The sequence below is a fragment of the Battus philenor genome, unplaced genomic scaffold (genome assembly GCF_028537555.1).
Source record: "Battus philenor isolate CCGP_79_NKW_IND1 unplaced genomic scaffold, ilBatPhil1.0.hap1 SCAF_11, whole genome shotgun sequence".
Taxonomy (NCBI): domain Eukaryota; kingdom Metazoa; phylum Arthropoda; class Insecta; order Lepidoptera; family Papilionidae; genus Battus; species Battus philenor.
This window is the reverse complement of record NW_027181673.1, coordinates 13,230,601-13,251,362: the sequence shown is the minus strand read 5'-3', so window position 1 is coordinate 13,251,362 and position 20,762 is coordinate 13,230,601. Positions and strand designations below refer to the sequence as shown.

Sequence of the window (20,762 nt, the reverse complement as noted above, 5' to 3'; positions counted from 1 at the left end):
TTCCTTTATTACATTCTGCGTATTTATTTTTTAATTTTGCGTGTACGTTTCGGAAATTACCCGTTAAGATAAGCTGAGGACAATAAAGATTTAATGAATAGTCGTAACACATTGATTGCTTATAAACTTTGTTCATCGATATTAATATTATTTTGTTTCCTGAATACAAATATAGATGGCGTTGGATTTACCTCCAGTATTTTTTGAATAAATGGAGCGTGTGAAATGTATAAAATCTGATTTATGTAATGTTAAACATCAATTGAGAAGCTCATAATTTTCACGGAATTTCTCTACGTGATTGATAAATAAATAGATAGTAACGAGGTCCGTAGAAAAACGTAAGTAACCAACTTAACGAAGTGGATCTGGAAGTCGAAGTGGCAGTAGGGAAGCTACACTACGCACATAATTGATGGCACTATTTCAGATTAGGTGGGGGGTCACAGATCGACAAGAAGCACGTTGACTCACCTGGTGGACAGAAAACGCTGTATGCCGGCAACTTCGAAATGAGTTATTGGAAATCTATGGCAAAGGCAGTTGACGCTATACGGCTAAAACGTTGGTGATGATAATAGTAGAGTTATCGTAGATATCGAGTGCAACTTTTGCAAGCAAAGTCTAAAGAAATGCTGACATCTTTCATTCCACGCCAGATCTGTTTTAAGAAGCTGATTCAGGTCCTGGTAGGAACATTATAAGGATCATAGATTCAAGCGGTCTAAGAACTAGGGGACTATAAATATATTACGTCAAAGTTCAAATCAAGAATCTAAGGCAGTTCTCAACCGGAATAAATATATATTATAGACTAAATGCCTTCATCTCTCTCGTGCCATTAACACCGCCATCAGAAAAATAGCCTAAATCTGTTATATCAAGTAAAATTAATGAAACATTTAATAAGTGTATAAAATTAATAGATCACCTGAAAATAGTTGATATAAAATCAAAATTTATTAATATTCCAGATTGTAAATAAGTTTTGTATTAAAATTAAAAAGCAACAAATAAAAAAATTGTAGTATTACCCAGTAGAATGAGTTCTTTTTCTGGCTAGCTTATGTAGATCTGTATTAATATTGACATTAAAAAATTCCGTGGTTACCTTGTTCACGTAACTTGACTCCCTCCGAAACTCGACTTGGGCTGTTACATCACATGATATTATAGGAATGGGAGAGTGCCGAGATCTTCAATCGCTTAGAGGAGCGTTCTATGGAGTAACCTGGCTAATCGCATTGATATGAGACATCGAGTTCAGTTGTCACATAATTAGTTTTTGTTGTTCCAATTCAAGATCACTTGAGAGGGCCGAAGTTACTACCACTACGAAAAGAGTTGCCACTAGGAAATATTGCAGAAAAAAAATAAAGAGCAAGATGAACAGAAAAATCGAAAATTGTTTTATAATCGATGAACAATATTGTGTGATGACATTGTGGATGCAAAGATCGATCGATCAAGAGTTAGTGATGGAATAATTACCAAAACAGATGAGCTTAGATACAAATATACAAGATGATTACCGGATGCTATCAATGAAGAGGGAAATGATTCGACTCCATAACCTTCATGTGATGTATTTATACTAATAATAGTCATCACAAACAACTTTACCAGTGGTAGTAAAAATTTTTAAAAATATAAAAAAAATATTTATTCCGACTGATGATAAATGCGTTTTAATGCTTGTTTTTGAATAGAAATTAATTTATTTTAAGGAAACTTACTAATATAACATTGATACAATGAAGAAAATTTTAAGGTTAAATTAAAAACTAAACAAATATATTATTTTTGTAAAATTAATAATAGAAGTACATAATGTATTATGAGGACCGAAAAGTAATGCCGCTTTTTTAAGTTAAATTCACACGACTACATTTCTAACGAGTTTTTATTCCTAATAAACAATATATTCACCTTCATTATCAACCTTTTGCCATCAAGTATACAAATTGTCAATGCCGGAGCGGTAAAAATCTATCGGTTTTTCTGTAAAATATATCGACATAAATGACATTACTTTCCGTTCCCCCTAATAATTGAATAATTATTTATAAATTTAGATAGCGTTATTGAGAACTAAGACCTTATTAATATATTCTTAAGTAAAAGTGGTTTTGAATTGAATATTTGTAAATCTGTGGACTTTACCGCCTGGTCGTGTATAGTCATGTCCGCTAGGATTTTTACATGTGTTAGCGGCATGGCAAGAGAGGTAGTCGAACGTCAATCCATCTATTCTTAAATATCTCGTGTGCGTTTCGTCAATCCCACTCCCGGCGCGCGTCGCTCACATACCTTATTTTGATACGTTTTTTAATGTTTTCTATAATAAAATATATTATTTTTTGCACCTAATAATTTTGACTCTTGTGTTCAAGTTAATGCTATAATGCTTTATTTCCTATTGTTTGATGTCATAAAGCTTTATTTATAATTGTCATAATTACTATTTTAAGCCAATAGATGGCGTGCATTATCATTTGCACGTATCGTTCCTCGCCTACATTAAAATGGTCACTGAACGTCTCTTTCCTCCGCTCGACTACCACAACTACCAAGTCAAAAGAAACTTGAATATTTTTGTTTCACAAAAAAACAAGGAAGTACCTACATTATATTTATATTATGCATTGTAAATTAAAAAAAATTAAATGACTTGTTGGCTTTTTAAAATAATAATATCTATTATGCTTTGATATTTTGTTGACATCTCTCGTGACTTTTATGAAAATGATCACAAAAAGAACGTATAAGAATAGCCTAGAACAATTTAGACGATATATTTTTAGGCTATTCTTATATTGGGGCGCATTTAGAACCGTCATAGTTTTGATATGATGCTTACCATTACAGGGCAATTCATTTAGAAGTCAATTTGACTTTAATTTCTTCCAAATCGGATTCTTCATGCATTCTTCTCTTATAATTCTCATTCCTCGTTATAATATAATTAAAAGAATTAAACTATCCAATGTAAGTATAAAAATATTATAATCAATAAGTGCATAAGGAAAAATGTGCCGGCAGTGAATCTTTTAAAAGTGTAAGGATTATCTGCTATCACCTCAATTGATCTTTGTGCCCAGCTGTGGGAAACGGTTACTCATTATTAAGAGCCGCGACAAACATCTCATAGCCGGCTACTCATGCGACGTCATTACTCGTACAATTCCACGAAATTTCATCTAACGCCACTTTAAGCCAATCTCGTAGAGGTTCATTTTCCTTGTTTATTTATTATTTCACTTTTAAAATTTATTTCAACGGTTTCTCATGTTGGTTTGTTTTCAAAAAATATAAAAGAACAACTAAATTTCTTTTAGCTTTATTAGAAATGGACCTCTAACCTTACAGACCTTACAGAGATATCTATAACATGAAATTAAAATACTCTGATAACATTACAGCTTCTTTCTTTTTTTTTCAGCTGATGGACGCTTCTGCAAGGCATAGACTTCCGCCAAATATCGCCATAAGGATAGGTCCTGCACTGCCCGCATCCAGCAACTTCTTGCGACCTTAACTCCTCGGTCCACCCAGTAGGAGGCCTGTCCACGTCGTCTACCAGCTCGTGGCCGCCACTCGAGAACCTTTCAGCCCCAACGGATATTAGTTCAGCAATTCTTCGAGCTATTTCGGTGATCTTGGTTCTTCTGCGAATCTCATTTCTGATATGATCTCGTAGCGAATCCCCGGGCACAGCCCCCTTCATTGCTCTCCGGGTAACCTTGAAGCTTTTTAACTTAATTACAGTTTAGTGAGGCAACTATTATGGACTTAGTTTTTACGACAAATATCTAATAGATTCAGGATTTACTTTGCGGAATTTCGCTACGCCCATTCTAAGTAAGAAAGGGACTAATATATATCTACTACCTTCTCTGAGAGTCACCGAGACTCGGTGTTTAACACTGATCCGTGTAACATTACTCCTGAGGATGCCCCGTGGAGGTGTGAAACACGTGTTGAGTGAATTAACGGTGGTAGTTGTGTTTCGCATTGTTTGCCGCACGCGCATTTATCAGCGAGCTGGCGGGCGGTGCACTTCATTGCACGGCTACTGCTGCATAGCGAAAGTAGCTATATATTAATCTTTTTCTTATTTACGACAAATATCTATCAAAATTTCTTTCAGACTTATATAAAAGAAAGATAACGGTGTATAAACGGTGACTACTAGACATAAAGACTTAATTTGAAATGCCTTTTTCCTTTTTCCGGAAAATTAGTAACTCTTTTTATAGTACGACCTTTTAATATACACTGATTAATGTAATAAGAAAGTGAAATCCGTATATACCCATATACGAATTTCTCTCTAACTAGGAATATAATATTAGGAACTTTTTCTAAAATGATCACCAAAAAACAGAAATACTATCGTGCACTTGTCTTTAGAACAAGACGTGTTTTCAACTTATTTTTCTTTAATATTTGTTTCATGGGATAGCATCACAAGATAGTTCAATTTGATAATACTTTCTCTTAAATTAAGATCTTCAATTCTTACCTGGATGACACTGATTCAAATTTAAAAAAAAAAAAAACAAGAAAAATGCTCAATGTCAAAAAATAGCAGATTCGGTTAACATTTACCATCTAACACGCTATTAAAGAATTTTAAATTATTTGTATAATACCATTACTTGTTTGTCTGTCTTATTTGTTATTTTTACTATATATGGTTTTACGTTTTACAGTTTACGTTTACGTTTTACAGTTAAGCAAAAACGTTATATCATAATTCGTTAGTTAATATATAAAGTTATTATAATTTATTTTAGTCTTTTCATAATTAGGGTCGTCGGAAGACACTGAATGCAGGCCGCTTTCAACCCATCCTCTTCTATGGAGGAGGCCTATGTCCAACAGTGGACGTCGTATTGCTAAAATGATAATATTGATAATGCCGAAAGATTTTATTGCCTCAGAAATTATGAATGCGGTTTTAATGAGATTAAATAGATAGAAATAACAAAAAGAATTGTTTTTGGGGGTCTGACCTGACCTAGAATCTCTACCTGCGTATTTTTAGGTAATAAACATAGAAAATGAATTTCATACCTAAACATAATTTAAATGCAACATCGATTTTATGGTAAAAACTTTACATTTATAAATTCCTAGGTCATATATGTAAAAACGGTATGGATTTTTTATGACTAAAGCGTTTTCCATATAAAGATAACTTAGAAATTTTACGTAAATATACCTCAGATCATCTATATAACTAAACATAAGTGTTCCTGCTTAAGGACGTAGTACCTTTTGTAATTGGGACAATGAGAGCATCTCAAATATTAAGGTGACCAAATAAATGCTACATTTAAGCTATATTTACCTCGTTATACAGTATTACGTATAATAAATGTATTATATATCTGCACATTAATTATTACTATTTGTATATATAAATAAAATAATTTTCGCTATACCTAGCCGGATATATAGTCACCAGGTCGTAAAAACTAATTAAAATGAATTATAAATCTTAATTTACAATTCAAGTACCGGAATAACATGGTATGATTTGTGATATGCATAATAAGTGGCGGCCATCTTGATATATCCCTGGAAAAAACTCGCTAGGAATTATTTATTAACAAAGTCACCTTTTACATCAATCAATTTGCATATGGAGCTGACAAAAGAAAATTTAAACTTGTATACATATAAACATGATTTTCCAGCGGCATTATGCAAAACATTTTTTATAATTGTTAAAGTATTTTTGAAATATATATTTTTTAATCAGTACTATTATTATATATAGCATATAGCATATAGCTACATGCTACTAGCATTTAGTTTTAATGTTATAATATATATATTTTTACTATGCAGTCTTTTTAGGACTAAAATGTTTCAGAAGATTTTACATATTTAAAAAACACAAAAATAAAAATGTTATAAATAATTACAAGTAAAATTTAACCGCTTCTCTTTTGAAATGTGGTGCTGACGAAGAATGCTGCGCATACCGTGGACTGTAAGGAGAACCAACAGATCTATTTTCGATCAATTCTGTGTTAAGACTACCACTATCTGCTACAAGCGGGTTCTTGACTACTAGCTCGAAGGCAACCAGAGAGACTAGATAAGCTGGTTGTCATAGGAAAAGTGGAGTGAAAGAGACCAAGAGGGTAAGAAAAGGTTTCAAAGGCAGGTCAAAGTTACCTGTGGATGCAATTCGTCGAAACATCGACCAAGGATTTCCGCGAAGGGTGCGACCTTTAGCAATGAAGATAAAAAATCAAGAATAAAAAACTTAACCTAACAATACAACGAAATGGAAGTCAATATATTTTGACACTTAAATACCCATACTAAAAAGTTTTATTATATTTTCGATAGGAAAATTCATTAGTACACTTATTAGTTTATAAATCGATCTGATAATACTATAAATTATAATGTTCTGAAAGTGCTTTGAAATATAATATAGTGACTTTTATTAAAGAGACTTTTTGGTTATTAGTAGAACGTTCTAGAAAGGCAACCGCTGCGTTCGCAAAAATATATATAATCTTACTGCATCTGTTGACTAGTTAATACTACAACTGTCTTGTTGGTTTGTTGGGAAACATTGCATTGATAAGATAACTGATTGTCTATCTATATATATCATATACTTTATATATCATAGTCTGTAACAGAAATGAAACGTTTTGATCTCAACGTGACTGATAAATGATTGAGAGATGATTGCGATTGCATCATTTCTTTTAGATTTACGAGTAGAAAAATTAAATTTTAATTATTTAATTTTTAGAATAATATTTTTTAATACCACGAGTAAATGAAAAAAGGAAAATATCAGGAGTATCATGATCTTAGCGCCGAATTGTTCTTGTTTCCGCTTTATGTCGGCCATTTTTCTTCTTCGAATTTCAAGATATCTATACAGAGGACTATCGACCTTACGAATAGGTCACCTTTCAAATGATTTTATAAAATGCCACGGTTTAAAATAAATGACAACGACCATAACTGATCTATAGCTAAGTGCACCAAGATCAGAAGATGTAGAGAACAAAAGATAAACAGTTTTTGATGGCTGTGGGACTTGTTTTAGTATTGGTTTTGCTTAGTATGTTTATTAAACAAATGCAATTAAAAGGTCTTTCACACTATGAGGGATTATTTATGACAAATGTTATAAAATGAACAACACTGTCTATTAAGATAAGGATTAGGATTAATGACATTAAGGAAAGTGAATCAAAAAAAAAACAAAGAATCTTTTTAAAAATGCCGTATGCCTTTGTTGTAAATTATTCTTAGATGAAGATACGTTAAAAACTACCATTTATTTTAAAGTGAATATAATCCAGTATGGATAAGGAAGCATAATTTGGTTCGAGTTTCTTTTAAACTATTTCTATATCTAAATGGATCTAGATTCAAAGTTATAATAATATTAATATACATAATGCCTTGCTCATTTTTTATCATAGTAAATATGTAAAAATAATTTCTGTTTTTCTTCGTCCCGACGAAACTTAAGATTGACATTATCGATTTTTTTTTCTTGATGCTCTGTAAAAGGTTCTTTTTGAAAATAAATTTATAAAACCTGTCAAAAAATGACAATCAGAAGATGACATTTAAAATTTGCTCTTTTGACAGTTCGTTTTGAACTTCGTGCGTTTAAATATCCACGCATCGTTCATTATTTGTAGATAAGAGAATTTATTTATTTCTATTTAAATCATATAATCGCTTTAATATATAGCGCATTTAATTTTTTTTTTTTTGGAATGCGGCAGTGAGCTGACCAAATACCGCGATACGGTTGTCCGCTGGAGCCTGAAGGCTTTGGATTGGAAACCACGGACCGACAAAGTGGATAGACGACTTTAATAAGGTCGTCGAAAGACGCAGGATTCAAACCACTTTCATCCGACCCTGTTGAAAATCTCTAGGAAGGGCCTATGTCCAGCTGTGGACGTCTTACGCTAAAATGATGATGATTGTGATTAGAATACCTCAGGCCAATAACTTCTGGAAGTATAGAGTCTATCGGGATTGTTACTTGTATAATTTAAAAAAGGTTAAAAAAACAATTACGATTACAAATCTAAATACGTCGAAATGATTCATCATAGATATTGTTTATCGCTATAAAGGGTGACATGACGACCAAATATTCATTGTTCGATTGAAATTTTAACAGTCGTACGCATTCTGTGCGGGTGAGTCCAATTTTCCTGAAACATACGCCATTTGCACAACAGCCTTCCGGTCTCCGCATAGATCAGACGCCGCTTCAAATAATAGATGCGACAGTCTTCTAAGATACCTAAAACATATAAGAAAAGTTGATCAATAAATTTAAGATATTATTGAAGTACATTTTATGCGTGACTTATATACATTTATTCTTATATCTAATTTTATACGTGCCATATTTTTAAATTTCCAATGACAGACTGGTAAACATAATCTGTGGCCAAAAATCTGCCTATATGAATATATTGTTATAAGAAAGATAAATATAAAATAAAACTATGAAGAATGAAATTATACAGGTGATGGAGGATAGACATAAAAGCTATAAAGGAATGAATCTTTATGTTTTCAATTATTGTATGTTATATTCTATCCAAAAATCATATCATAATTAGAAAAAGCGTTTTCAAAATTAGAACAATATATTTCAAAATTAATTATTAAAAGATTTTGTTATTTATTACTGCCAGAAGTTACAGGCCTATCCCATGCCAATAGAAAAAAACACATTAATCTAACATATATGGTGATCGCTTTATAAAGGATCGACACTTATAAATGGGTTAACAAGTTCATCCAAACAAATCTTTTATGCCCATAGCCAATCACAGGTTGATATACATTGAAGTTTATTGGATATATATTGGATATATATTACTTAAATATAACAATAAGTATTTAAATGACGATTTAATGTTTTTAAAAATATGAATAACTTGATAATATTTCATTTGGGAACAGATATGGTCTATAGCCCATACCATCTTCCTGGGACAAAGATTGAGAGACACAACAGTAGTTAATATTAGAAGTATATAATAAAAAAAATTAAGACGAGTACGAACAAAGGTAATTATATATTGAAGGCAGCAATAAATACTTTATAGAAGAGCTAGTTTAAAAAAAACCCGTAGCCATTTTGAATTCTGAACCGATCACCAATGAAATTTTATTTTTCGCGCAATAACCTCTTTTAAAGATTGTTTAACAGTTCTTCCCTTATTTAATTGGTTTTTCTTTTACACCAATTAATTTCTACATCTACTTTCTTCTATCGGACAACAACACACAAGGATTCACGACATCTACACTAAAAAAAGATGAAAACTCTTTAACAGGCACTAAGCATTTTGATATTACTTTTATAGTATGAACAGCTAATGTATGGAAGAAACTACGTACTATTACTTTGGTAATCTTGCGAGTTAAGAGTGAATATTCTTCTACACAGGCATGTTGTATCGTTGATCTCATCACTTAATATCGGGCGAGACAAAGGTCAAAGGCTTTGCCTATAGTTGATAAAAAAATATTCAAAAATACAACACAAACTATACAAATGAATTTACCGCATACTTGAGGCTTGTTTTATCATTTAAAGAGCTGGTTTATTTACTTATAATACGACAAAGTATATTGCGCCATTAGCATAATTATGCCCAGAACTGTGTACGCCTAAAACAGGCAAAGATATCTAAATATATATTATTTATGGGCACATCGCTCGTGGAAACGAATACCTTTAGGACCAAAATGTTCTCAAGTGGTAGCCACAAGCCGGTAGAGCTCGTGAACAAGCCCCCACTGGGTACACCGACGGTAAAACTCGCGGGATGCGAAACTCGCATTGTAGCGATACCTGAGTAAGGCCTATGTCCTGAAGTAATCGTCTATCGGATATGATGATAATTATATCGTGCGATTGGTGCGTCTAAATAAAATGTACAAATTAATAAAATAAAATATTGTTCGTAATGTAAGAAAACATTTTCGCAATGATATACTTCATATCACATTTGTGTTAGGTACAAATCACACGGGTGTCATTGACCATCTATCGCGTTAATCTTTGACCTGCGCCGGCGCATTATAAAGCACTTTATTAAAGGTCGCAACACACAGTCCATTGGTTCGGTCAAACGATCAGTCTCACACTGAAGCGCGAGTCGTATGAACGTTAGCGCGCGATCTAAAACAGATTAAAAAATAAAATAAAGTTAAATTATATCAATATGCTGTTCTACGCTGTCCTCGCCGTGTTTCTGGCCAGTGCTCAGGGGAAGTTCTACTCGGATTGTGGTATTTATTTTTAATCTATTATCTTTTTTCATTTGTGTTGATCGGAGCATTACAATGTGCGTACATGCTTTTTATTCTTGATAGCATGTTTACTTCACTACCATGAGTAAACATAAATGATTCATCGACATCTCTTTATTTATTAGCTCTTTGTGGGCAACGCATTAAAATACACCACATGTAATATTTCTAAATTATCGCGTAGTACATTTAGAAAGTACATTAAAGATAAATTTATAAAAAAATCTTATTATACAATGAATGCTTTTTAAAGTGACAATAAAAACAATGAATGATATTAAAAAGATGGAGAAGAATAATATTTTAATACATAAGCAGAGACAATGACAGAATTACGGCTTTGTTTTTTTACGGATCCTTGTTGGCATCCTATTTGAACAAGGTTTACACTTAATTTATTGCGACGAATGATTGCTGATTAAAAATATATTACTTATCTCAATATGTTTATATACGTCAACGCTTTTGTTTAATTATTGAAAATGAATCATTGTAGAAGTTATGTATAAATTTCAACAGGGAAAATTATGCATGACGTATGTCATTAAACAATAAAATTAAAAAATTTAAAAAGTTTTTAATTTTATCAAGATCGTAATATTTAGGAAGCGGGTATCGCAAGACTTGTACAGAAGTTGTAGTGAGTTTTGGGGTGCAGAGAGCTTATAGCTGCTAATATAATAGAGGTGATAATATTGTTGTGGTGATAACAAAAAAAAAAAACAGTTTGTATGTGTATTTCACGTCGTGTATGCCCCAAACGCACCCTGATTAATAGCTTTAAATTTATTTCTAGTTTTATATTGGGCTCTGTTTTCTTTTTCATGGCGTACACAAGTGGTCAATATAAACGATCTTAAGTTAATAATAAATCAAGTAGAATGCGTGCTATAAGTTAAACAGATGTGGGACTCTCTTTAAGGAACAGATATCAACATATAGGCGTAAAAAAAGTCGGCCTTGTACCTAACTGCATTTGACTGCAAGCCCGATTTGGCCCCGCATACTGTGAACTTTACCAATCATTAACTGCGTCATAGTTCTTTGTATTGTTAAGGGTAATACAACACACACACAATTCCATAAACATTGTTTATGTATGTTTTAATTCTTTGAATTCAAACGTAACCTAATTCCTATTTTCAAGAAAATGGTTAAGAACCATTGACTAGACATATAATTATCTATCTCTTAATTAATTTCTTTTTCTTTTTCTTTCTAAGGCAAGTGCTATCGAACCAATACTGATCGAAGTCATTTAGATGTTTTTATTTATTATTGTATTATATTTATAATATGTATTAAACCTTATTTATTATAAGCATATATGTTACATACGTAGGTATGTTTATGTTCGTTTGTTTGTAAAATGTATTTTTTGTACACGTAAACTACCCATTATTAGTACCTTTACCTTTTCCATACTATGGTTGTCTGTAAGAGATTGCATTATGTGATTAGACCGCCCATTGGACTTTTTTGTATATTATTGTAAAATTTATTAAATGTATCTTAACGTGTACAATAAAGAATGTTAAATAAAAAAAATAACCAACCAGTTTCGTCGGAAACGAGGTCGGGTCGAGGAAGCGTTGTTGAAATTTCTACTTCTACTTCTTCCAGTGTAAACGCTTTCCGAAGTGATAGTAGTGATATAAGCCAGGCAATAGCAAAGCCGAGGTTCAGTCCTTTCGGGCGTCCATGTGTCGGAATGCTAAGCGAGTATTATCGACGAGCGACAAAGCCGAAATCCCTATTGAGGGCCCTTTAGTTTAGTCACTCCATGGAGCGTCCGAAGCGATCTAAGAGCGCAGACGCCTTCCAATTGAGTAGAATAGTTGAATGTGGCGGCCCCAGTCGAGGCTTCCCCGGGAGCGCTCGAGTTTCGCGACTTTAAAAGAGGTCTTGAGCTAGGCGCCCTTTGCATCTAGCCAACTGAATCCGCGGAATACGCTAATGCCATTTAAAGAACACACAAGAACAGTAGCAGTATAGTCAAAGGAAAATATGTCAATTTTTCGAAAGGCGTTAAAACAAAAGCATAAATTTATATCACAGGATTAGTATCTTAGTAGTAAGGTTATGCGCAGAACTGTACTACTGGTTGCTTTTAGTAAATACAAAGGAATTTAACAAATAACAAACACATTATTTTAATGATACAATATATACAGGAATAAATTAAAACGTTAACCTCTCTCAGGGATGTCATTGCAGTAATATAAAATAATTTTTCTTCATATACACAAACAGAAATAAAAACCAAGGACATCATAAGTGGATATCTTAATCGGCTTGACATTTGAATAATGGTATTTTATATAAATATATGTATGTATGTATATGTATATATATATATTTCTCAGTACACATCATAATGTGTTTGCAGAAATTTATATTTACATTTAATGGCATAGCTAATGTAATAACATGAAAAACCATTGTAGCATTTTTTGACTGATCACGTGTTAGTAAATATCAAAGTTAGAAAAAAAAATCTCATAGGATATTTATTAATTAGGAAGCGTTCGGAACCCATTTATACTTCAAGTTAAAGCTACGTCTTTAACTTGAAGTATATTCAAGGCCAATAGGCTTTCAATAGGCCTGAAGTGAGAAATTCTCCCCTTTCCCGTTATTCACTATTCAGAAATCAAAATTTTAAAAAACCAAAAAAAAATATTTTTTTAAAAAAAGAATCCTTACCTTAGTCTGTATCCCAAGTCAAAAATGTGTCAGGTCTTGACATATTTCCCGCTAGACCCCGGGCCTATATGGTCCACGCCTGAACCCATTCTTGTTAAAATATATTAAAACAGGAGAACTTAATTTGATACTAGATTCTACCAAATAAATTAATTTAAAATCTGTACTATATATCTATAGTTACAAGACATTAACGAAATACACGGAATCCTCTATAATTATTACCAGTATATATTAATATAATTATGCTGGAAGGATGTCGAATTCGAAATCAAATTGGACAGAGCGCTTTAAAAACCCCAATAGTTTCATTTTATTATGAAAGAATATAATAGGTGAGCACTACTTGATTCTAATTACAATTAAATTTGATTCTTCTGGGATTCTTTTCTCGACGAATAAAAGTACACCATTACCTCGCTTTGCGTCATTTCGTTTTGCGTTTCTTTCGAAGTTGCGTCGCTGCTTTATTAGTACTAATTTTCTATATGCGTCGTTAGATTTTCGAGGTTACATTGTTTTGGGTTCGAGTCTTAAATTTTTTTTTGAAATTTTCTTTTCTTTCCAAAAGATAGCCACACTTTTGTTTCTAATTGCGTCATGCCATCAAAACTCGGGGATAACAAAGATTAGTACAGTTTTATTTTCACTCTGTTTTGTTAATTTTGGAGTTCAGTTTCAATTACGTAGTGTGTTGTAATGAAGTGTGTTGTGCTTTTTTAAAAGAGAATAATAAATGAAAGGTATATATTTTTCCAATTTATTTATGGGCACAGTTATATTATTTTTGTTTTTTAAATGTTTACATTGTTCAATTTTCTTTTTAAAAAGAAGTATTTTCGGAAACCTGGAACCTATCTTCGATCTTTACATGGTTTGCTATAGAAAATCTTAATTCACTTTACGGCGTTTGAATTTGCGTCGTGTTTTTTGGAACGTAACCACGATGCAAAGTGAGTTATTGGTGTACTGTGAATGAGTCAAAAAGGCATATTAAGATATAGTCTTTATTTCATATCACTTTTCGCATTTAAATTTTGTAAGTGTTGTCAGTATCTTTACTTTATATTTAGTATTACTTTAATAAGAAAATAAAGTTCTGTGATATCTATATTGAATCATTTATGACTGTCATTTATAAGACCTTCCGAAATTCCTCTTGCCCGATATAGTTTTTCCAATGTGTAGTTATTTTTGTCTAACTGTTGTCTTTATCTCGTAGCTTGACATTCAGAACGCTTCTTTCTATACTTTTTTGACAAGGCCTGATTTTATTTCAATTTGTTTTTGTGAACGTCCTCGTTTGCCATGCATATATTAAGTAGAATTAGACACATATTCAAAGCTTATATTAATAATTTCAGACATCTTTTCTTCTTGTTTTATATCATAGTAATATAGTAGATAGTCCTCTGTCTTCTATGTTGAGATTTTCTCTTCATACTTCACTTGTACCTACAATACGCAAATTTATTTTTGACTAAGCATATTCAAGTTCTATATATCTTGTCTTATTAGCTGGTGACCTTACATTGAGAGTTAATGTTGTGTTTGCACTTAGATCGAATGATGTTTTTATTATAATATAGTCTTTAAATAAATTAAAAGTACTTTATACATACATTTTGCTAAAGTTTAGATCTTTATCTTTTGTGTATGTGTAATTATTCCAGTTTACGGGAACTAAACTCAAACTTGGTGTTGTACAAGACTTTATTTTAAAGAGCTCTGTATTTTTATTGTAACGGAAGGTCATTATTGTACACATTGACTGCGCAGATGACAATCTTAATAAAACTCGTTTGTAAAAGGATCAATGAAATACACAACTTTAATAACAACAAAAAAGTGACTGCCAGATATATGCTATGACATTATACATAAAGCAAAAATGGCGCCATTTATTAGGATGACTGGAAAGTAATGCCACTTTCTTAAGTACAATTCAAACGACTATATCTCTAACAAGTTTTAATTTCTAATCAACAACATATTCACCTTTGTTATTAACAACCTTTGCTTTCTGGTATACAAATTTTCAATGCCAGAGCGGTAAAAATCAATCGGTTTTTCTGTAAAATATGTCGACAGAAACTACATTACTTTCCTGGCCACTTAATATTTGGATTGATATTAATATAATAAGTCAAACAATAAAATTAAAAAGGTCGACCCGATGAATAAGTTGATTTATACACGAGTAATGTCACCTTGTTGTACGGATGCAGCTTTACACTGATTTTATATTTAAATATAAGATAAATAGGGTACGTTGAATATTTACTGATTCATAATAAATTATAGTGAATAAATGTAATTAGTTCGGCATAAACATATGGTAATTTTAATATTTATGTTAATGGTCTAATATATTGTACTAGAATAAAATGGGAACAATGAATAGATTAAAAAAACATTTATTTCAAAATAACGTATATAATTATAGTATTGCAAGGTCATTAATTAAAATGATTTAATTATCATAACCAAAAAATATATATTTAGATTGCGGCTCTTCTGCAGTTTTTTCTACATCACAACTATTTTGTTTTATCTCATTACGAAATCAAAAGTTTTTTTTTATATTTAATGTAATTGAAGGTGGAACTTTTTATACGCCTCTCCGATCATTTATCAACGGGCAAAAAGTTTAGTATTGAAATAAACGAAATAAAAATATTTGATGAATGATTATTTTTATATTATAATTTTTTATTGTAATAAAAAACATATTATACGTAGGAAATGGTAAATTGACTTGTACATGGTCACATCAGAGTATATATGAACTGCGCAGTAAATATACAGCCAGGGGCGGCTCTAGCTCGTGTACAATGAAACCCTGGCGCCCCTAGGCCTGAACCCCCCCCCCCTCCGGTTATAGCCGGAATGAAAAAATATAGACATTTCTATATTATCGTTTCTCTAGTTTGGTATCACAATCGTTATTAAAGTGAGCGTGTTAAAACGTAACAATAGACTCATTAACCAATACATGAGACTGTATATCCGTTGGTCTCGGTATACCAGCAGTGAATCGAATGAATCAATCGAATTGCGAGTCCACTGTATCGATTATGAGGCGATCACGTGACCTATTCTAACAACAAAACTCAATACGACAGAACTTTTATTATCATCTCCATTTCGCTGTGGGTCCACAGCTGGACATTGACCTTCCCGTGGATTTCGAACAGTGACGGTGCGATAAATCCTGCATCTAGCGTGTTCCAATAAACTTAACAATCGACTTATCTGTGGTCTCCATTTGATAAACAGGATTAGTGGCCAAAATAAGTGAATGTAATATCATTAACGTATTAATTAAAAAATTACAATATCTTTTTTACACTGACAGCTCTTTATAGTATCCGACATTTAGTTTGGTATATTTTTTAATTGGTTTTGTTTCTGACCACGCGTATGTGGTTGTCAAACCGAATTCTGGAGTCGAAGGTGACGCTGAGGTATTGGACCGAGTCCTTCCAAGGAATAGAACTGTCGAAAAGGATCAAGGTTGTAAACTATTATAAACGAATCGGTTTTAATTACTCTATAAATATACCTAGTATAAGTAGGATGCGATAAAGATAACGTTCTAGATTCAAAATTGAACCCAACCGTTTTTTTTAATGTTACTTTTCTTTACGAAGTGCTATTTGTCAGTGCTAGATCAGAGATAAGGTTTCAGACCCGGAATACTATCTTAAATAATTCACACTTTGTGCATTAAGCATATGGGATTGTCACTGTTCATAAACAAATTTCCAGAGGATGGGCAGCAGCGTCCTCTGTGTAACATTGCCACACTGCGATTGCCAACCTACCTACGAAGTGTGGCGATTATGCCATTTCCCTGTGATATTTTCGGGGAAAATTTATGCCTTGCAGAGAGTGTCTATGGGCTGAAACAACGACGACACTTATATGGCTCATATTCATACTTTAAAATTTTTACTACTTATTTACTATCACCTTATATAAAATAAATACAAATTTATACTGGAATTAAATAAGAACAAACTGTAGTTTATAAAAATATAAATAAAACAAATGAATAGTAGAATATTTTATATGGCAACTCTCTGACCGTATAATATATTTTTAAATAACAAACGGATGTACGGGGTGTGATGGATTTACGCTAGTGAATCATCCTAATAACACGACTCGTAGATTGATAGTGGCTAGACGGCAATTTAACTATTTCGTCACGTTTATGGTCACATGTTCCAGTGTATTGTTATATTACATATATTCTGTACAAGTCGAGAATAATCAACTTTATACAGGATGATTATGTAAAAGCATTAAAGAGGAGAATAAATTGTTCTTTACCTATCAAATTAATGTATGGTACGAAATGTTAGAGCAGTGGTAGCACAGCCGTGAGAACTGAGGATTGCGATCGTAGTTCACGGATTCGATTCCCGAGATTCAGTCTTATATGTAATTCAAGCTCTGTGCATTAATTATATAGGATTGCCATTGCTAACAAACATGTTTCCAGAAGATGAGTAGCAGTGTCCCTTTATGTATCATAATACTACACTGATCGCCAACTCGCCTGCTAAGCGTGGCGATTGTGGTATGTCTCTATAATAATATGATATGACATATAGGCATGGTACCAAATGCAATGAATTCAGAATTAATAAATAACGTAATCATAACTTAGTTACAAAAATCGTGATAATTAGCAAGCGCTAGTTATCAAAACTAATTATTGTTAACTAATCGTCCTTACAGACTTTGTACTGCTAAAAGTTAGTAACCATATAGAAAATAGATTAATATAACATATTTCAGAGTGATTACTTTAAACGGATTGATTTCAAATAAGTGAAAAAGGTTTAAAGGTTTTTGCTGACATGTGTACTGTTCTTATTCAACATAGATAAAAAATATTTATTTAATCTATGGCACATATATGTTTGGTTAATTTAGACTTGCTGGAGGTAAAAACTGTAAATATAAATTATGTAGTTATGTTAAAAGATTCTAAAAACGAATTATGACGGAAATTTAAATACACAATATTTAAAAAAATGCTATAATATATATTGTGTAAAAATAGAATGTGTTAATAAAAAAAAAATTCCGACCGACCTAATCAAATTCCGAACACTACGAATACTGACAAGACATTTAAAAACCTTAATTTCTTTCAGGTTCGAAGCTGGCAACCATCCAGAAAGTTGCAGTGAGCGGTTGTTCCGAAAACGCCAAGGAATGCATTTTAAAAAGAAATACTAACGTGACAATCAATCTTGAGTTCACACCTGGTAAGATTTTAATTTATGCTTTTAATAATAATAAATTTCTGATTAATCCGCGTAATATTATTTTTAATCTACTTCGATTAAAAAAAATTGTTTTTTTTTTTACAGAAAAGGACATAAAGAGCGTGGAGACAGAAGTGCACGGAGTGATTATGAATCTACCTGTACCCTTTCCGTTACCGCAACCAGACGCCTGTAAGGATACTGGACTCACCTGCCCATTGAAAGTAGGTTTTTGACACAATATTCTTTTCATTTTCAATGGAATTCTTTATATTAAAAAAATGCCGAACCAGTATCTGCTATGTGTACATTTTGGTTTTTAACATTTTGACAAAATTTTGTGCTATGTGAAATACCCATGCCATAATTTTAATGGTCTTCCTGTCAGCCCATAGACAGCCATTGCAAGACAGGCCTCCTCCTAAGATATCTATGGAGGGATATACCATAATCGCCAAGCTTGGGAGACGGGTTGGCGATCGTCTCTGGAAACTTGTTTATGAGCAGTGATAATCTCAAATCATTCATGTACAAAGTATTATGAATCATATAATATTGTATCCGTCGAATTTAACCTGTGACCCACCATCCTCTACCGTTGGACAACCACTGCTCAAGAAATTAGATAAGTGTCACTTAGAGAAAGAAGTCGACGGTCGAATTTATCTTGACTGAGCAGCATTCGGAAAACAACGAAACTTATTTTCGGTCCACATTGCTCAGTACTTTAAGACGAGACAGCAATCAATGTGTTGTATGATGACTTGTGTCTCAGAAACATGGTTCCCAACTCTGGGCCTTATTTGAAATAATTTAGTCTCTTAACAAACCATGGAGAAGAGCAATAATCAGGATTTCTTTACGAGATCTAATGTAACCGACTTAATTACAAGGATTGACAAGTTTAATTGATAATTAGTATGCAACATAGCATGCAAAACTGATGGCCGTTGGAGCCCTTCCTCCATGTCGACTTTAAGAAGGACATCTGTCAAATTGCTGATTGCAGGCTGCTTCAAACCAACCATCTTGAAAATCTATGAAGGGATCCTATTGCCAGCATACTGAAATGATGAAGATGATGAGGATAGCTAGGTGACTGAGCATTAAATCGTTATGTGTGGTCACAAAAAATTATGGTATTTGCATTGAACTTTAAGAATCTAGAGGTCATATATACTTACAACATATATTGATTCATTAATTAATTTATAACTTTGTTTTTTGTTTATAAAAATTATTTCGTTTTCAGTAATTTCGAACCAGGTTTTAGGTTATGTGTCAAACATTTTTTTTTCAGTAACATTAATGTTTCATATTCCAGGCTGGACAATCAGTGAGCTACAAATCTACATTACCCGTATTAAAGTCTTACCCAAAAGTGACAGTTGATGTCAAATGGGAATTGAAGAACGAAAACGATGAAGATCTTATATGTATTTTAATTCCTGCGAAGATTAATTAGAGTCACACATCTGTTGTAAAGACAGTTAGAAATAAGAAATAAATATAAAAAAGTAATGGGGCGTTTCAACACAAAGACGGTTCTGTACAGAATTTTCCCGCCAAAATAATTATCTGTGCTCATTGTGACAGTAGGAGCCATTACAAAAATTAAAACATTTTAATTGCTATCTAAACTTAATAAATAATTTTAAGTTTAATAGGGTGTTGCAAACGTTATGAAATTAAGGAAAAAGTGATTTTTAATAACATATGTAACAAATATAAAGTAAGTAGTCATTGAGAGAACTTTTTACCCAGTTTTTTTTTTAATTTCTTGCCTCACAAGATTATATTTTCACGTTGTGTCTCACCAAAGTTAGTTTAAACATAATTTTAATACGTATTTTGTAAATGTGTAGCACTTTAATTAAGCTTAATAAATAAAATATTTAAAAAAATCTTTTTTTAAATCCAACATGAACAAATCTACGTCAATGCGCGTATGTATTAAAAGCATTTTATTTACCTTACAAATACAGGATAAATGATGAATGCCAATGAATGTATGAAAGACCCAATCCAAAAATTTAAGGTTTCGAAAAAAAAACGTTATGATAATATCGTAAGAAAAGGCGTTTCCAAAGATAGGATAACTAAATATTAAAATTCATTATTTATACTAGTTATTGTCCGGTCGCATTATAAATATAAATTATTGTAATATATTTCAGAGTGATCACTTTATACAATGATTAGAATAGATTTAAAAGCTTTCTGCTAACAAATGACCTATACATTCACTCCAATTAACCGATCATCCTGCATAAAAGGCATGAAATCCGAACGCTAAACATTTGGGCGGTGCTAATAGATGGCGCTAGTAGTAAGTAGGTCGTCTATCCATCTTATAAGAGGACATTCTTATGCGCATTGACAGTATTCGAATTCTATGTTATGATATATATGAATAAAAACATC

General features: G+C 32.1%; 1 protein-coding gene across 1 annotated transcript; it reads left to right on the top strand.

The window, feature by feature from the left end:
• Window positions 1–10,158: 10,158 nt before the first annotated feature.
• LOC137929891 (ecdysteroid-regulated 16 kDa protein-like) lies at window positions 10,159–20,214 on the top strand. The gene is made up of 4 exons (XM_068773023.1): window positions 10,159–10,326; window positions 18,225–18,338; window positions 18,444–18,562; window positions 19,663–20,214. The coding sequence occupies exons 1-4, from the start codon at window positions 10,260–10,262 to the stop codon at window positions 19,801–19,803; spliced, it is 441 nt and encodes a 146-aa protein (XP_068629124.1). The 5' UTR covers window positions 10,159–10,259; the 3' UTR covers window positions 19,804–20,214.
• The last annotated feature ends 548 nt before the right edge of the window (window positions 20,215–20,762 follow it).